The sequence below is a fragment of the Heterocephalus glaber genome, unplaced genomic scaffold (assembly GCF_053883595.1).
Source record: "Heterocephalus glaber isolate CG9 unplaced genomic scaffold, H.glaber_assembly_v1.0 deba00001504, whole genome shotgun sequence".
NCBI lineage: Eukaryota > Metazoa > Chordata > Mammalia > Rodentia > Bathyergidae > Heterocephalus > Heterocephalus glaber.
In genome coordinates, this window is record NW_028258324.1 from 107,844 (window position 1) to 126,245 (window position 18,402).

Consider the following 18,402-nt stretch of genomic DNA (forward strand, 5'->3'; position numbering starts at 1 on the left):
CCACCCCAATTTAAACTACTATATAAAACTCTCCCCATTTCTCACATTCAGGGCCCAGGTCTTTTCAGAGTGTTTAGCTCCTCTGGGCTGGCCAGTCAAATAAAGCCTTGGCTCTCCTCCACCTCTTCGAGTGGCTTTTGGTCTTTCCACAGCTCAGATTTTCTACAAATCCTCAAAATCCTGAGAGCAGGGTGTGGTGGCACACACCTGTAATCCCTGCTCATCAGGAAGCTGAGGTGGGAAGATGGCAAGTTCAAGGCCAGCCGGGGCAGCTTAGTAAAGGCCTGTCTCAAAGTAAAATTAAAAGGTTTGGGAATGTAACTCAGTGGTGGAGTACCCCTGGGTTCAATCCTCAGTACCACAAAAAACAAAACAAGACAATGATTTGTTAGAAACTAACACTCACTACAGTTGTTGCAGTTACTGATTCCAAAACACTTCACCTGCCTGTTATGGACCCTCCACTAAACAGCGGCACTGTTCTGACAGATTTGCACGCATTATTCTTTTACTCCCTAACACTGTGAGTACAGGTTGTGAGCACAGGAGTGTGAGCACAGGATGGTACAAGTAGCCATCTTACAGCTAATGATATTGAGGCACAGGGGGCTTCAGTAATTTGCCAAAGACTCAGCCTCAGAGCATGCAGGGTAGGGTCTGGTCCCCATGGGGCAATGCCTTAGATGATGACTTACTCACTGCCCAGTGTGTCTCTTTCAGAAATGAGCATTCTTCCTACTTTACAGATCAAGATTAAGCTCACTACTGCAATAACAATGCTAGGATTTTGAATTGGGTTTTGTGGCTCCAAACCAAGTTTGCTTCGATGACAGCAAAGCAGCAGTTAACCCTGTAAAGCTGGCTTTGACCCCTGCACTGCCCTAAACACGAGTTATACATGAATTCCTCCAATCTGCAGCTCCAAGGCATAGGAATATGGTGATTCCTGTTTTATAGATAAAGAAATTGGGGCACCGAGAGGTCAAACAGCTTGCCCAGGGCCACATAGCTGGAAGATGGCACTCAGGCTTCAAACTCAGGAAGTGTTCATGGAGTCTACTCTGATCACCCTGACATGGCACTGCCTCTGCCCCGCACAGCCTTTCTCAGCATGACCAGCAGGAAGAGGAGAGGGAGGACACTGATGTGTGCTGGTCATGCCTTTATAGGCTGTGGTAGACTCGGGACTGTCCCAGTGCTCACTGCTCCCCTCTACAGCCTGTCCCTACCCAATCATCACTTACACGGATGTTCATTTGGCCATGACTTTGCCCGTGACTTGAATGGAGGGGACACTGACCCAAGCAGTTCTGATGCTCCCATGAGAGCCTGGCACCTGTACTCTGCAGTGGCCCTGCTTGACCCTGTAGAAGCGACCTCTCTCACTGACCTTGGAGTGAGATTTGCAGCAGAGCCGAAACTGACAGCCAGGCTGGGAAAGTAACCAGGAAGGACCTCTGGTGTTAGAAGCCACTGAGCCATAAGGCTTGTTTTTCCCAGAGCCTGGCAGCCTCCACAGACTGTTATGTCCACATTAGAAATTCAGCTGTTTGTCTTCACAGCAGCCGTTTGAGGTAGAGCTACGCAGATCTGGGGAGAAACTCTGAGTCAGGATTTAGTAATGTGTTCAGGGATGTGAGGTCTGCCACACAGCCCCCGCTGTCTGCCACCTCAAGTGCCATGTGCCACAGTGACAAGCTGGGAATGAACAAAGTTGCCAAGGTGGAAGTGTGCAGGGGGATGGCTCACCAAAAACCAGAGGCAGTGGATAAAAAGTGACTGTGTAGAGAGACATCGATGAAATGGAATTCTCCACTCATCTTCAGACATCTGTCATTTCACATGCTTTATACAAGGTAGACAATCACACAAAAAAAGGTCAGACGAAAAATATTTCATCGATTTGGCATTCAAAAAATCTTAATACCAAAAATGAATTTCACATAAAATTATATTAGAAGATGGGGAGGGCTGGTCTCTTGGGTGCTTGAGTTACGCATCTGGTCTGTGATACATAATTCTTCTCTAAAATACAAGTGCAGCACTCTATGGCACCAGTTCCTGAGTCTCAGCAGAGAAACTTCCAACCTGTAGGTGTCTCTGTGCTGTCCTGCATAGGCCTCCTGCACAGATAGCAGGGATCCTGACTGCCAGCCCAGCCCCTCTCCTCGGGATCTTCCCTTTGTCCCTTCACTGATCGCCCACCCCTTGCAGGGTGAACTGTGGTCACCCAGGTGTCAGGAGCCTGGTTTCCCTGACAGTGGCTACTCCACCAGAAAGTGGCTTTGTGGCTGATTGTGGACACAAGACAGGAAGACAGAAGACAGGAGACAGGAGGACTGAGGCTTCCAGTGCCAACCCTGCTTCCAACATGAACCTGTCCCCTACAGCATGGTCACAGGTTGGGTTAGGAGAGCCAGCCCGAGGCCAGCTCTACCCACAGGGGGATTGTTTGCCGGCCTCAAGGAGAGTTCCAGGCTCTTAATGGGAGATCTAGGGCCCTGTGGGTATAGCTGAGAGACACAGAGACAGAGACAGAGAAGGAGGGAGAGAGAGAAGTCTCAATCTTCTGCAGGTCATTTTTGTGTCTGGAGTTGATGCTTGGAACTATATTTTGGGTCCATTCAACTCCCCATACTCCCCTCCCAGATGTCTATTTTTATGATTTCTCCTTTTCCTCAAACCTCTCCTTCAGTTTTTATTTTCAATTGATACCTTGCTTTTTTAAACTGAAAATAGAAGTAATAGGGAGTAAATTGGACACAAACCAAACAGCAGAGTCCTTTCCATGCCCTTGGCCTGTCCCGTTACCGTGGCCATCTTGCCACGTGCTTTAGATCTCTCAGCACTCACCTATGGAAGGGCATCACTCCAGGGCCACCAGCCCTCCTCTTTCCTGGTCAGTCATTTCCCCAATATAGATCCTACTCTGTCTTTACCCCACCCTGAACCCCAGCTGCAGGGCCAATTCTCTGCTTCCCTTTATGGCAAAATATCTCAAAGGAGTTTTCCGTGCTTTCGTCTCTAGCTCCTTGGAGTCAGGTTTTCTGTCACTTGTAAACCCAAGTGCTCTAGAATATCATAATTGCATCAACTCAAATACTGATTCCATTGCATACTGGTTATTACTATTCAAGATTATTAAATTGAGAGAGAATGTACTTCAGTAAGAGAAGCTCCCACAATGAAAGTAATCATTATGTACTCCAAACATGTACTAATAAAAATTTTAAAAAGGAGAAACCCATCACTGAAACAGCATGCTGAAGACCTTTCAAATGAGACTGAACAGAACAAGGAAATGCTCAGGTCTAAACCTTTACAAGGAAGTTATTGTGACTCTAATAATCTACCTAGTTTTTAAATGATTGATTTACTTAATATTTATTTTCTTTCAATTTTTATTAGTACAAATTGGCACTACATAATGATCACATTCCTCATGGGAATGGATACATATACATAACACAACTTAATTTTTTCATCCCCTCCTCAACCCCCCTCCCCTCCCTGCATCTATCTTTCTACTTCCTATCATCGTTTAGTTTGCTCTTTATTTATAATTTCAGTTTCACGTTTAAGAGAAAGCATGAGATGTTTAAGCTTGTGTGTCTGATTTATTTCATTATGGTCTCAAAGTGCATTCATTTTTCTCCAGATGACTCAAGTTTATCTCTCTTGGTGGCAGGAGTAGTACTACTGCACATAGCTAAATTAGAAATAATTCTAAGGCAATTGGACAAGGCTGGGCCCTCAACATAGAAAACAACTGAATTCCTGGCTCAGCATAGAAAACAATTGAGGCACATTCACTGGTTAGCATTATACAAACAAGCTGGGGATTTAAAACAGTGGTTCTGCTGCTTGCCTCGAAAGTGCAAGGACGCGAGTTTGATCCCTGGTCCTACCTCATGCTCACCTTGTGATCTTATTATACTTTTGTCCCATTTTGTACCTGCCTCGCCTTGTGGCTTTGCCCTATAAAACACCTTTGAAAAGCAGGGTGGGTGGGCAACCCACTTTACGGGAGTCCCCTCCTGTCCCTCTCAGGCAGGAGCTGTCTTTCCATCCATAAATATTCCTTACTCTTAACCTCTATTATTCCAAGAATTTCTTCGATTTTAGAGAACACGAACTCTTGTGTAAATTGTGTATCTTGTATAATTGCATATCTTGTATAATTATATATCACATTTCAGATATCTAGCAGGTTGGGAGTTATACTTCCCTTGTTTAGATTATTTTTGCTTATTTGGATTACTTGCTGCCCTATGTCAGTACTCCATGGTATATAATAATACACATTTTCTTTATGATATTTTGTTTCCAAGATTTAGCTATTATGATTTGTGCAGCTATCAATATGGGTATGCATATATCACTGTAATATGATGTCTTTAACTTTCTCAGGAAGATACCAAAGAGGAATACCTGGGTCGGATGGAATTTCTCATTTTTTGAGGAATCTCCATACTGATTTTCATAGTAGTTGTCCCTTTTCCGCACTGCCTCACCCGCATTTGTTATTTGATTTCTTGATGATTGCCTTATTTTTTTGGTACTGGGGATTGAACTCGGGACCGTGCACTTTCGAGGCAAGCGGCAGAACCTCTGGAGCTAAATCCCTGGCCCTTTACAGGCTTTATTTATGCAACTTCATTGTGGGTCAGGAGAACAAGGGTAAAAAAGAAACAGAAGATCCACCTCCCCCACTGCAGAAACTACCTTCATCTTATCTTTCCTGTAAGGAGGCACGTGCTGTCCCAAAGGGTGTTTGCTAGAGGTGCAGAACATCAGACAGGTGAAAGCGTTTTGCTAAGTGAAATGAGCCATAAGAGTTCAACAAAATGAACCACATGGTTGGTGTGTGCTGCTAATCCTAGCATTCTGGAAGGCTGAGGCAGGAAGATTGCAAGTGTCAGCCCAGCCTGAGCAATTAGCAAGACCTTCTCTTCTCAAATAAAAGCGGATGTAGCTCTGCCGAATGCCTTGGGTTCAGTCCCCAGTTTCTGCCTCTCGCACATAAAGCTTTAGCCGGGCATGGTTGTGCACACCTGTAATCCCAGCACCCGGGAGGCTGAGGCAGGAGGATCACTGGGAGTTCGAGGCCAAACTGGGCTACATAGTGAGTTTAAGGCCATCCTGGACTGCATAGGGAGACCGTCTCAAAAAACCAGCCCCCCGCCCCAAAGCTTTACCACTATACATCTCCTACTAGATGTAAAAATAACAAATTAAACAAAATTTAATAAATTAAATAAATTTAAATAAATTAAGAACCAGAGCTGGAAAAGGACTAGCAAACCAGGTATTAAAAATTTGTTTACATTCTCATAGGTGGAAAAATGTTAATTACAAAGTGGTCTTATGTTTTTGTAATCAATAAAACCAAAAGTAATATATAATTGTAGGAAAGCCAGTATGTAAAATTTTAGTGTTCAAACTAAAATAACTAGTCACAAGTGCTTCATATAGAAATGGAAAAAAACCTATGTCTAGACATACATTTACCTTGCCAGGGAGAGAAACCACATTTTAAGGTACATAATGGTATATGTCACACCTAATATTTCCCCTCTGGCTTAATTTTTGAGAAAGTTATAGAAAAATCCAAGTTTCTGGGTGCAGATACCAAGTAACTGTTAAGAATAACTTCTTTTTAGAGATGTTAGCAGAGGGCCGGGGATTTAGCTCACTGGTTCCACCACCTGCCTCACAAGCGCAAGGACCAGAGTTCGATCCAGGGTACCAAAAAAAAAAAAAAAACCAAACAAACATAAGAGGCCCTTGATGAATGCTTGCTCAATAAATGTAATTCAGTAGAGATGTTAGCAGAGAAGTCACTAATCCATAAGGGGTAAACTGATACAATAATTCATTAAAAAACAAGTGATATCATGTAATTCCAAAAATATTGTCATTTATTTCTTTTATTTGGTTACCAGAATAATTTCTCAAGTGTCTTTAATTAGAATCACTAGTAAATAAATAGTCTGCATCAATAAAAGAATGTTTCTTTACATTAATTTCAGAATGGGTTTCATTTCCCAAAGCTGCAGTAGGAAATCTGTTCAAAGCCAGGTGTTCTGTTTTCTCCCAACTCGTCTTGGATTTACTCGGGAGTAAAATGGCATGCTTGTTCATTTCATATTCTTAAGGATCTCTTTCCACTCTCTAGAGACCGACTGGTGGAGAAGCTTCCTTTTTGGCTGCTTTTTCTCCTCACTCAGTCCCTAAAGGAGAAAACCCCACTGCAGTGATGAATCACCACCTACTCTCTCTTCCCAGGAGCTCCACATGTCCATCTCTGGCTCCTTTCTACACAGGCTGACTGCACGGGTGCCTCCTTGGATCTCAGACCTCCTGGGCCTACAAATACAACCCAAGACTGCACCCACCCTGCTGCTGCTCCTCTGCAACCCAGCACACTGCATCCTGTCCCTGACAGGGGCAACATCAGGTCCTCCAGCTCTGGCTGTAGAACCTATCTTTAATCCCACCTTCAGACATCCCCTCCCCCTCCATGCTGTTGGAACCATGCTTTGCTTGTGCTTCAGCAGTGGCTTCTGACCTCACATTTCTGGAGGCTGGGGAGGCCCAGGTGAAGGCACCACCAGCTGTGAGGTCTGGTGAGGGCTGTGTCCATCACTGGATGCTCTGACAGGAGGGGGTTTCCCTTGGACCTCTTCTCTAGGGCACCGACTCCATTCATGATCCACCCTCGACCTGTCACCTCCCACTGTGACCTGGGGCCGCTGGTTTCTACATCCAGGTGCCCTGGTTCCAGTTCTCACACCAGGCACTGGGAGGGCAGCGGGGCACAGGTGTCTTTGGTCTTGCTGAGGATGCAGACCCATAGGCATAGCAGGGTCTTCTGTGCACATCTGCACTGAGAAAGCCACTGTGCGCAGGTGGAGAATGGGCACATAGAAGCCTCGAGAGGCCTCAGGAGCAACCCAGGCCAAATCCCGGGGTAGCAGGACACCCCTGGGTCCAGGCTGGCTGTGCCCCCCTGGCCTCCTGTGTCTCCTCGGGTGGCCTGAGTGGATGAGATGCTTCTGAGGATCTCCAGTCCTCTGCACTAACAGATTGTCATTTCTAATCCACTCACCCTTGGGGCATCAGCCTGGAACCGGGCATCACCATGGAGGTCAGGATGTGGTCAGCTTTAGGAAGACATCTGGGAAGCCCCACTGGTCCTGTGACCCCAGGCAGCTGGTGGTGATGACAGTGGGGTGCTGGAGGAGGCATGGTGCAGCATTCCTCTCCCTTTTTCAGACAGGTGAAGAACACTTGTCTTCCCAAAGCTGTGCCCCTTCGTGGACCAGGGGCAGATGATATAAACATCTCCCGAGTCTCAGCCACCTTCCCACTAAGTACACATTACAGCCTCCTCCACCCTTGCAGCTGCTGCAAGCAGCTCCTTCCAATCTTAGGGAATCCTGCTTCTCAGCGTAAGTGCTGAGATTGCTTTTACTGTCCAGTTTCAGTAATGTGCTGCTTGTAAGCAGCCTCCTCGCCATTTCCACTTGCTTCATCCTTTATTAATATTCTCAAGCCAAGTGTGGTGGCTTGTAATTCCAGCACTCTGGGAGGCTGAGGCAGAAGGATCACAGTTTGGGTCCAGCTTAGGAAAGTAAGCAAGACTCTGTACCAAAATAAAGAATACAAAAAAAAAGGCTGGGGATATAGCTCAGTGTGAAAGCCTTGGGTTTAAACCAAATACCACAAAAAGAGAAATAACCTTAAAATCTAAAACAAGGGAAACATGACCCAAGATTAAGTGAACATAATCTCTATTTTTATTATGAAAACATTAAATTTTGACACATTGCTTTATTTGCTTTTTAAAAATCTATTATCTGACTTAAACCTATTCAGCAAAAATGCCAATAAATTATATAAATCATAGACTGGGCCTCTTTAAGAACATATGTTTTCTGATAATCTAACAACAATACTAAATCAGAGTTGAATTTGTAATATTTTCCATGTTTAGCTTAAAAAACAAACCAGCCACGCATACATACTGCAGCAAGTCCCTCAGCTGGCCCTCCACATCTCAATGCTGCCGAGGCACAGGCGACAGTTCTCAACCACAATGCCCGGTGTCCTGCTGGCGTGGGTGTCACAGCCCGGAAGGCAGATGATGAACACTATCCCTGACCAACTCAGGACATCCTGCCTGAAGTGACCTCCTTTCTTTAAAAGGAAATCATCACCTAAGAACGCAAATGCTGAATTTGGAAACAGTAATTCCAATCCAATACACATTAAATCAAATGTGTTAGTACTCGAGAGTCACAAAATGTCAAAAGTAAACCACCAGTGAACTAGTAAGGTGAACTGCCACCACATGCCTTAAAATCCTATAGTTTTTGGTGTGTTGGGTTCTTCAAATTATATTTTGGGATAGTTCAGACAAAATTACATAAAATGTGTGTTCCGTATAAAGTTACGAGTTTTAAGGTTTTTAACAAGGGTGGTGATATTTTTAAAAATATATCAACAGTTTTATTAGTGAATGTGTTCCACTTGCTTTCTAAATCTTTATTTTCTGTGGAGGCAAACCGAACACTGGCTGAAAATTCCATCTCCAAAGTCACAACATAAATGTCTGCCATTCCTGAAGACTTTAAAGCTAAATACTGAGGCCGTGGTCTTTGCCATCTTCACTTTCATCATCCTCATCGTCTTGGTCTCCAGACTCAAGTTCATCTTCCTCAACAATCTAAAAGGAAAACAAATTTAACCATAGGAAAATCTGCTCAGTTTTATATCCACATATAATATACGTGGGAAATGTTTACATATAATATGCATGTTGATAAACTGTGTTGTACCTTCTCTCCCTGAAAATAAGACCTAGCTGGATAGTAATTGGCCTTGAAAACTAGAGATCAAAAATACCAGCCCCGATCAGCCTACCCCTGCCTTACCCGCCATCACTATTCTGTTGCCCAGTGGCTAGTCCGTAAGGCAGGTAAGGCATGGGTAGGTTGACTGGGGCTGGCAGTTTTGGTCTCTAGTTTTCAAGGCTATTTACCAGCTAGGTCTTATTTTCAGGGAAATACAGTGGTAATTATAGTTAAATACTGTATAAGCCATCTGATTTCCTCAATATAATGCTCAAGGCTTCCTGACATTTTTCTTTTTTTTGGTACAGGGGATCGAACTCAGGACCTTGCACTTGGCAAGGCAGGTGTGGTGCCACTGAGCTAAATTCCCTGCCCTAACATTTTTAATATAAATGAGATAAATCAGTTTTCCAATGGTTATGCTCTCCATACACAAATCTGAACCAAATATGGCAGACAATGGGCCACTTGGGTGGTGACAGTTGTTTATCACAGAAGCAATCAATTCACTTTCTAGGCTCAAGGTCCAAAAGCAGTTTACAAGTGTTGGAGACAATTTACTCTGTATCTTGAATCAAGTCACTCATCAGTGAAAGAAATGTAGATGTCATATTAACAAACCCAATAACTACACCTGTAATATAGGTTCAACTTTTCCATGGTACATTAACATTTTTAAAAATGCCTTACAAACAAACAGAACATACATTACTTCTGAAAACATTTCAAGCTTACTGGATGACCAAGATCCTTGAGCTTTTTCTTCAGTGACAGTATTTTCTGGTCTTGATCAGCCAACAGCACCAGGAGATCATCTTGCTCTTTTTTAGAATCTGTAATTTCCAACTCCAGCTTGTCTTTTTCATTTTGTAAAATGGCAATGGTGCTGTTAGAGGAATCCAGCTGCTCCTTAAGGGCAGTTCTTTCCTCAGACAAAATTTTAATTTCATTCTAGAAAAAGAAAAGTCAATATGTGACATTAGCCCTCACTTTTTCTAAAGTTTTTAACAAGCTTTTCTTCCATGACAAATGACTGCACTTGTCCGAATCTGAGGTGCTCAGGCACAGGAGCTGCAGGGAGATGAAGCTTACTATGCCAATACACCCAAGAACGAGAGATTTCAGCACACTCTTCCAAGGGTGGTTATGTCAAAAGTTGAGCTCATTCAAAAATCAGTTTCAGCCAAAAAAATCCCAAGAGGTAAAAAAGCAATGCCAATTCAGATTAACAGAGGAATACAAAATTTGGCCAATACATAGGTCACATGTAGGATTCCCACAGTACGTGTCACAGATGGAGCCTGTTTAGCATCAGAATTAGAACTCAAAGCTCAAATTTAAACAAAAAAGTCCCAACTTCATCCATATAATTAAGTGGGAAAAGAATAAATTCAAGGGCTGTAGGAACAGCTTAGTTGTACAGTGAATGCCCAGCATGTTTGAGGCCCTGGGTTTGATCCCCAGCATTGTTGGGGGAAAAGAAAATTTCAAATAAAAATTCACAGTTTAGTAATAAAATAATCTCTAGTTGAGCATGGTGGCACAGCCTATAATCCCAATACTCTGGGAGCTGAAGCAAGAGGATTACAAATCTGAGCCCAGACTAGGCAATTTGGAGAAAATGAAAAATAAAAAAGGGGTTGGGGATGTGGTTCAGTGCAAAAGCCCTGGATTCAATCCCCAGTAGCACAAACAAGCTCACCATGACCCCGAAACATCCTCACATGTTATCTTCCTTTCTCCATTTTTTCTTCATCCCTTTTATTTTTTATTATGTTACCATATTCCGTTCTTCATATTATTTATTCTGAAGTCTCCGTTCCACAAAAGACCAGCAGACTTTAATGTCCCTGTATTATTCAGCCTTATGGAAAACCTACCAAGGTTCATATATTTGGCAAAACTGTATCCCTTGTTTTGTTATTGGGATTAGATATTGATGTTGATAAGAAAAGTTTAAATTTCAATACATTTTACTTTCACAGTATGTAACTATAAGTTCTTATTTTATATATTCAATTCCATTTGAAATACCATAGCATTTTAAAACTTCCTTTGTAAACCAGGTGGGGCAGTGCATATTTAACAATTGTAGCACTTACTTAAGGAGGTTGAGGCAGGATGATAGCTGAGAGTTCAAGGCCAGCCTGAACTACATAGAGACCCTGTCTCAAAAAAACAAAAAAAAAAACTTCCTTTGTGCCATCTTTAAATATCAAAATATAAATCGAAATGCTATAGGATAAAATGACACCCCATCAGAATTCTTCATAAACCTACGATCTAGGAGATGAAATGCAACACAATCAGATTTTCTGGAGCTCATCTCCTGTTATATCTAACAAGTAAAGTTTCGTAGAGAGCCAACCTGCAGCTCCTTCGTCTCCTGCAGTAAGGCTGACAGTCTCCCTTCCACATCAGCAGCACTAGCGGCCCTTAAGCTCTCACTTTCTCCTTGGACAGGAAACGATTTTGCCTGAAAGTAGAAATTGGGAAAAAAAAATGTTAAGTTATAGACAACAGAACTCTCAGAGTGGTGATTTAATCTTCTTGCTGTTTTGAAATTCTATTCCAATAAGAGAAAAGAAAACTCCTGTATCCATGCACAACAAAGTTGCAGCTGGCGGGCGGGGGTCAGGCACGTCAGTGAGGAAGGATGGAACCCTAATCGCAGGCAAGGCAGCCCTGCTGGGCTGGTGACACAGCACCAGGGGGCATGGATACGCTCCCAAAGACTTTCCTCCTCAGGTACCTTTAAGTCCATGATACCACCTCAGACAGCCAGCTAAAGAAATTGAGTCACATGCCACTAACAGGTGCAATGCAAGTGTTTTCTCACGTGCTGCAGAGGTAGGGTGGAAGGGAGGTTTTCAGACTTCCTCAGCCCTCCTCTACACACCACAAAGTGCTGTCAGGGCAGCACAGACCTGCACATGGGGAAGTGGCTCAGAATGGGCAATGAGTAGCAGGCAAAAGAGTCTGAGGAGCATGTGAGAGAAAGCCTAAATCACCTCAAAGAGACTGGGGGCGAGGGGGTGGTGGGATACGGACACCAAAGTGATTCTGGTGAGGACTCAGAAAGAAGGGAGCTGTTGCCAGGCATGGCAGCACACCACACACTTTTAATCCCAGCACTGGGAAGGCTGAGGCCAGAATGAACTACATAGGGAGATCTTGTCTCAAAACACCAAGAAGAAAAAAGAGAGCTACAGAAAGCTTCTGTGGTTCTGGACATCTACACATACCTTCATGAACAAAATATGGGTTCAAGGTGGTTCTGATGAAGTCTCAGAGGGAAATGAGTCATGTCACTGGAAACCAGAGGAGAGACAATCCTCGGTATAAAGTGTCAAGGAGCTTTGCCAATTCCTTTCTAGTGTTTTGTAAAAAGTGAGACTTCTGAGTGATAAACCTGGATAACTAGCTGAGACTGCTAAGCAAAGCACTGAGGTACAGCCTTTCTCACTGCTTATTATAAAATGTAAGGAGAGATAAACTGACCAAGGAATATTTAAACAAAAGTAATTCCAACACAAAGATGTGGAAAATTCCCAATCTCAATATCCTCCAACATGAGAAAACATGTCATGGAGAAAACATGAAGGGTCTGGAGAGCCATTTATAAAGCAATCACATGTGGTTCATGGAACCCATCAACCATCCCAGCAGATGTCAGAAACAGAGGTGAGGTTTTCCAGGAACAGTTGGTGGGGGGCCTTCCTATCTGATGGCTAGTACTACTATGAATTGCATGGCAGGCCAACAAGATCCTTAGAAAAGCTGCCAGCTTAGACTAAGAAAGGGGACAGAGATGGGATGTACTACCAGCAGAGTAGGTGAGCTGACCACCTGGGACCATCTGACTCAAGACGGGTGTCCCACAGCCAGGAGTGTGACTACCGCTGGATGGTGACCGATCTATAGAGGATGTGCTGCCCACTGGGTCTGCCTCTCGTTCACTGCACTGATGGATAATAATCTGCGTTACATTCACTGCCTTCAGAAGGGGCCAAAGTAACAAATGCTTCTATTTTCTGTACTTGCTCATGCTTCCCTGTCTGTAGTCTGGTGATCTCTGCAGACTGGGAGCTTAAATGAGACTAATGTTGCCACTTCCTAAGGGACAAAAAGATTTGAGCTGTAACACTGAATAGTACTGATTTCATCAAGGAAATGTCTGTTTTCAGGAAAATATTTTTAGAACTCTTTTCCTCTTTACATTATATCCTTTTAAAAGCTAACTCTAAAGAATGATTCTTGAACTTTGGGTCCAAGATGGAAAGCTAAACACACTCATTTACCTTTACCCCTTCCTAAGATCCCATGCAAAACAATCCGAAGAGGGGAAGGGAAGAAAGGCAGACAGGCAGGTGAGCAGGTACAAGGGCAGAGAGAGTAAGAGGAAAGATAGTAAAGAGCAGTATAACTCACAGCGTACCCGGAAAAGCTGAAACTTAGGCTGACTACCTAGGAAGCTGAGCAGGGACATGATTTACAACAAGTCCATACTGACCCAAAGGCCTGGGAACTAGCACTGAGTACCTCCAGAAGAGATAAATATGAGGCTAAAAGCCGCAGACCGTCGGCTCCCTGTCCAAGCTTATTCACCAGCTCCTTCTCTCCTGGCAGAAGACAGACGTCTGTCAGGTGGAGGGCGAAGCAGGACATGGGTAGACTCAGGGCCACCAAACAGGAGGGAGCAGCAGGACTGCAGTGGAAGTGGGGTCACTGAGCAGAAGTTTCTATTCATGTTGACCTTTCTAATGTTCTTATAACCCCTACCCCTTACAATAAAGAAAAGGGTGGATCTGGACCAGGGCTGCTTCTTCCCTGACATCTAGTAATGTCTGGAGACTGAGTGGGTGGCAGGGTGCAGTTGATAAAAAGTCCTGTCTTCTGTTCTCTTTAAAATTTCTATCTCATACATATGGCTTTTCTTTGTTTTATTTTTCAGTCATCAAAATGAGTTATATGGACAGTGTTATTGTGGACTGTGATGATTGTGGTTTTCTTTATACAGTATTTTATGATATGCAGTATATTAAAAACAAAAGTCTTACGTTACTAGGGGCTGGGGATTTAGCTCAGTGGTTCTGGCAACTGCCTGGCAAGCGCAAGGTTCCAAGTTCAATCCCCGGTACCAAAAAAAAAAAAAAAAGTCTATGTTACTAAATAAAAACCATCATACACACACACACACAGACACACGTTTTTTCCCCCATACTTGGTACTGGGGATCAAACTCAGGACCTTGGTGCCACTGAGCTAAATCCCTGGACCATAAAATATACTTTTAACAATCTAAAATTTGTAAAAGAAAACTGGAAAATGAAAAACTAGGAGGTAATTTTCTTCTATAAAAATATCACATCAAAAAAATCACAAAACATAATAGTAATCCTTTTTAACTTCAGATTTACAAAGTTTATATATTAATAACTTAATTCCTGTGGTTGTAATAACAGTTCTCGTGTAAGTAGATATAAATACAACCAATATGCAATGGTACCTCGGTTCACAAACTTAATTCTTTCCATGAGTCTAGTGACAAACCAAACCGGATGAGAACCAAATCAAAATGAATGGTTAGGTTCAATGCTGACCTTATGGGGAAATTTGATTCAGTTCTCATTCAATTTGGTTTGCAACCAGAATTGTGGAAAGAATTAAGTTTGTGAACTGAGAGGTGCCACTGTAGCGTATTATCTTCTCCATGCTAATAAAACACTTCAGTCATACTGTAAACCTGAAAATCCTTAATGACAAGTGATCTGAGGGTGGAGGAAGGTCCAACATTAGGATCTAAATGTGGCTTTCCTCAGGATGGCCCACCTTGTGTCCCTCAGGGTATACTTTTATCTTGCTTTTTCCTCTTTTACTTGGCCCAAGTTCACTCTGCACAGCCAGTTTCTCCCTCATTGTTCACTTTTACTTTTTCAAATAAACTTTGCTACCATTTTTTGCTCATTTGATTCAATTATTTGTTTGAGACAACAAGGACCTGGAAACCAAGTCCAGAGATGTGAGCACCACAAAACCTAGTATCATTTAACTGGAGAGTCACCTTTAGAAGAAGCAACCCAGTAACATCATTTGGCGTAGTCAGCCAGGAAGAGACCAGGTAAGACCTAATGGGTGCACTTTTTGTTTGTCTCTAAAATGTTACAAAGGATTTTTTTCTTCTTTCCCCCACTCTCTCCTATGTCAGGAATTCAGGGGTGCATAGAGAGCTGTTGGCTGCTTTTCTAGCTGTCAGGGGTTGGGGTAAAAGAATGTACAGCTTTTTTCTTCCAGCCACTTTGTTTTTGCTTTTTTTCCTTCTTTCTTGTGAGATGTCTTGTTGGCTGCATGTTTGTTTGCAACTCCTTTTTGGAAATTAACCTGGTCTCCTCTTACTCTAGTTTTGTAAATGGCTTTTTTCTTGGTTTGTGTTTTGGTGCAATGCTAGGATTAAGAGTGAGACGCTAGGATTAAGGGTGCCTCATCCTGGGTATGGGTGGCACTGATAAAAAAACTTAGAGCCTGCATGGAATCATGTGGCTAGATGTGGGCTTATGTCAACTGCTGCCATCTTTTTTTTTTTTTTGGTACCGGGGATTGAACTCGGGTCCTTGTGCTTGTGCAGCAGGCGGCGAAACCACTGAGTTAAATCCCTGGCCCGCACCATGTTTTTTTTCCCTTTCCCTCCCTTCCCTTTTTTTTTTTTTAACTAACTGGCCTTATGAGCTAAGCCTCTGATTCTGGAGAACAAGAGGGAGGTACTTTAAACTATGAGACTATTCTCCAGATTTAGCATTTCTGATTAAAACACACTAAGGTGGAATGAAAGGCATTATGTTCAGGCTTTTGGGACTCTATCAAAGGGAATGCTCAGCAACTATGGTGTTTAGAGTGGCCCCTGAGGAGAAAGACATTCTGGATGGCCCTGTCCTAAGACCTCCACTTGACTCTCAGAGGTATGTAGGTCTCTCTGACCTGTTTGATGAAATTGAGGGGTCTCCTCCACCTCTTCCTTACAATCCGCAGGCCAATAAATCAGGCTCCTCTTTCAGTTACAGATGTATAACAGGCAGGAACTATGCAAATGAACAATGTGCTTTAAAAGAGGAAGGAAACCACCATGGAAAGGGTATCCTCCCTTCAACAGAACCAAACTGGGACTGTAATATTAGTGGGGGACCAAGAATGATGTTCAACATGCAAGCTGCTCTTACCAGGGAAATGAAGAGGACTATTGTGTCTTTCGTAAATATACTAATACAGATCCATCTTCCTAGGAGGGAGAAGCACTAGTGGGATGTCATTTCATCTGTCAATCACCCCCAGATATTCAGTGTAAGCCACAAAAACTTCAGATGGACCCACAGACACCTAAGGCCCAATTGCAGGACACAGCCTTTTCTGTGTTCAACAATCGAGACCCAGAGGAAAGACGAAAGAAAAAGACTAAGATTATAGCAGTTGCAGTTGGCAATGGTTTTAGTCCACCCAGGTCATCTTGGAAAAACCCAAGGAAAACTGAGGCTTCTGTTTCAAGTAGAAGACTGCAAACTAGGCACATGACTTCACTAAACCACTGCCTGGGCCCAAACATGGGCAGCTAATGTGCCTGACTCGTGGCACAGGAGGGTGGACTTTCCTCACTCCCAAGAGGGAGGGGCTAGGCCAGCCAGAAGCCTCATTTCCTGCTTTGGCAAATGAAGCAGCCCAGTGAAACCCAATGTCCCTTGTCCATAGACATCACCAACTCCTTTGAGGAACTCTGGATACTTAAACATCATGTGTAAGCCAATTCAATTACTTTATTCTGTTCTGACTTAGTTCTTTAGAAAACCCTCCTCTGGATCTATAGCTATAGTTGGGGTCAAGGAGTTCCCTAATCAGAGATTCTCTGCAGCTGTACTAACAGGAGAAGCTGCAAAGTTAACTTTGGGTCAGAGACTAGAAGTCCTGACTCCCAACGTGTCTGAGCTATTCTGGAGACAAAAGGTTACTTGTGGTTAACAGGGAATGGCTCTTGCTCATGCTCTTAGACACCTCTGAGGTTATTATAAAAACTTGCACTACTATTAACTCTGCTTCTTTGATGGCTACAGGCCCAGAAGTTAGCCACTCTTGTGAACAAGTGATGCAAGCAGACAAGACATCAGTGACCTGCTCTTCCAAAACCCTGAGGTGTGATGGTTCACTGATGTATTAGTTTTGTCAAACAACTCCTAGAAGCAGTCCATCTTCTCTATCAGATCAGTTATACACTGTAAAGGGCACCAAAAAGACATGCCTGTAGTCTCCTTGGGAAAACAAAAGGCTGACAGGGAAGTATAAAGGACAGCCTTATAGCCCCTTAAGACTCTAGCCTTATTCCCAGTCTATACTCCCCAGGAAGACAAATAGGCCTCAGGATAAGGAGGAATTAAAAAAGGACTCGGGTATTTAGAAAACAAATCTGGTCCTTTCTCAAAGGACACAGTGGAAGGCTATACAAACACTTCATGATTCCTTCTGTATGGAAAAAGATGCCACGCTGGAAATGGTCACTCAAGTTTTCACAGGACTAGGACTAGCAACAACCACTCAATAGGCCTGCAAAGCTTGCCCACTCTGTGCCTACAAAAACACAGGCAAGCCCAAACCATCTCCTTTATTAAGACCTGTACAGTGGGGAGGAACATACCCTGAGGAAGACTGGCAATTAGACTTTATCCATATGCCCCTATGTGGAGCATTTAAAAGATGTTGGTTCTGATGAACACCTTTATAGACTGAATTGAAGCCTTTCCTACCCACTCAGAAAAGGCTATGAGGGTAATCAAGGTGCGTCTTAAAAGAAATTATCCCCAAGGGCTGGGGATTTAGCTCAGTGGTTTCGCTGCCTGCTGCGCAAGCCCAAGGACCCGAGTTCGATCTCCCGTACCCAAAAATAAAAACAAAAAAAGAAATTATCCCCAGATTTGGATGACCCTAATCTCTCCAGAATAACAATGGACCTTCTTTTACCTCTCAACTAACTCAAGGTGGCAAATGCTTTAGGAATAACGTACCACCTCCAGCCCTCCTGGAGGCCTCAAGCTTCTGGAAAGGTAGAGAAAGCCAACCAGACCCTAAAGTGGGCTATGGCAAAAGTCTGCCAAGAGACATCTGAGTCCTGGCTCCAAGTGATATAAATAGAACTCATGAGGGTTTGTAACATCCCCCAAACTGGGCTTTGAGCCCATTTAAGATGTTATGTGGGAGGTCATTCTGTCCTCTGATATGACAGTAGGACTCAGAGACCATGAGGATCTTACAGTATCTCTTTAACCTGGGCCAAGAACACCATGCTGTCCAAATGCACGGGGACAGAGTCCTGTCAGCTCCTGGCCTAGGGGGACCACCTACTCTTCATCCTGAAGATCAAGTGCTCGTAAAAACTTGGAGAGGAGATACTCACTGACCAATTAAAGCCAAAAAGGAAAGGCCTCTTTTCAGTGACCCTTGCCACATATACTGCAGTAAAGATGACAGGGATAGATAATTGGATTCATTTTTCTAGAATACAGCCAGT

The 18,402-nt window shown here is 43.3% G+C and overlaps 1 protein-coding gene across 7 annotated transcripts in view; it reads right to left on the reverse strand.

Annotated features, from left to right (window-relative positions):
• Positions 1–7,779: 7,779 nt before the first annotated feature.
• Uso1 (USO1 vesicle transport factor) overlaps positions 7,780–18,402 on the reverse strand; it is a 93,848-nt gene continuing 83,225 nt past the window's right edge. For all 7 annotated transcript variants that reach the window (XM_013069670.3, XM_087185996.1, XM_087185995.1 and 4 more), the window contains 3 exons: positions 11,227–11,334; positions 9,594–9,809; positions 7,780–8,731 (listed from right to left, as the gene is read on the reverse strand). In XM_013069670.3, coding sequence (XP_012925124.1) covers positions 8,642–8,731; positions 9,594–9,809; positions 11,227–11,334 — 414 coding nt within the window. In that variant the 3' untranslated portion in view covers positions 7,780–8,641. The remainder of the gene's footprint in view (positions 8,732–9,593; positions 9,810–11,226; positions 11,335–18,402) is intronic.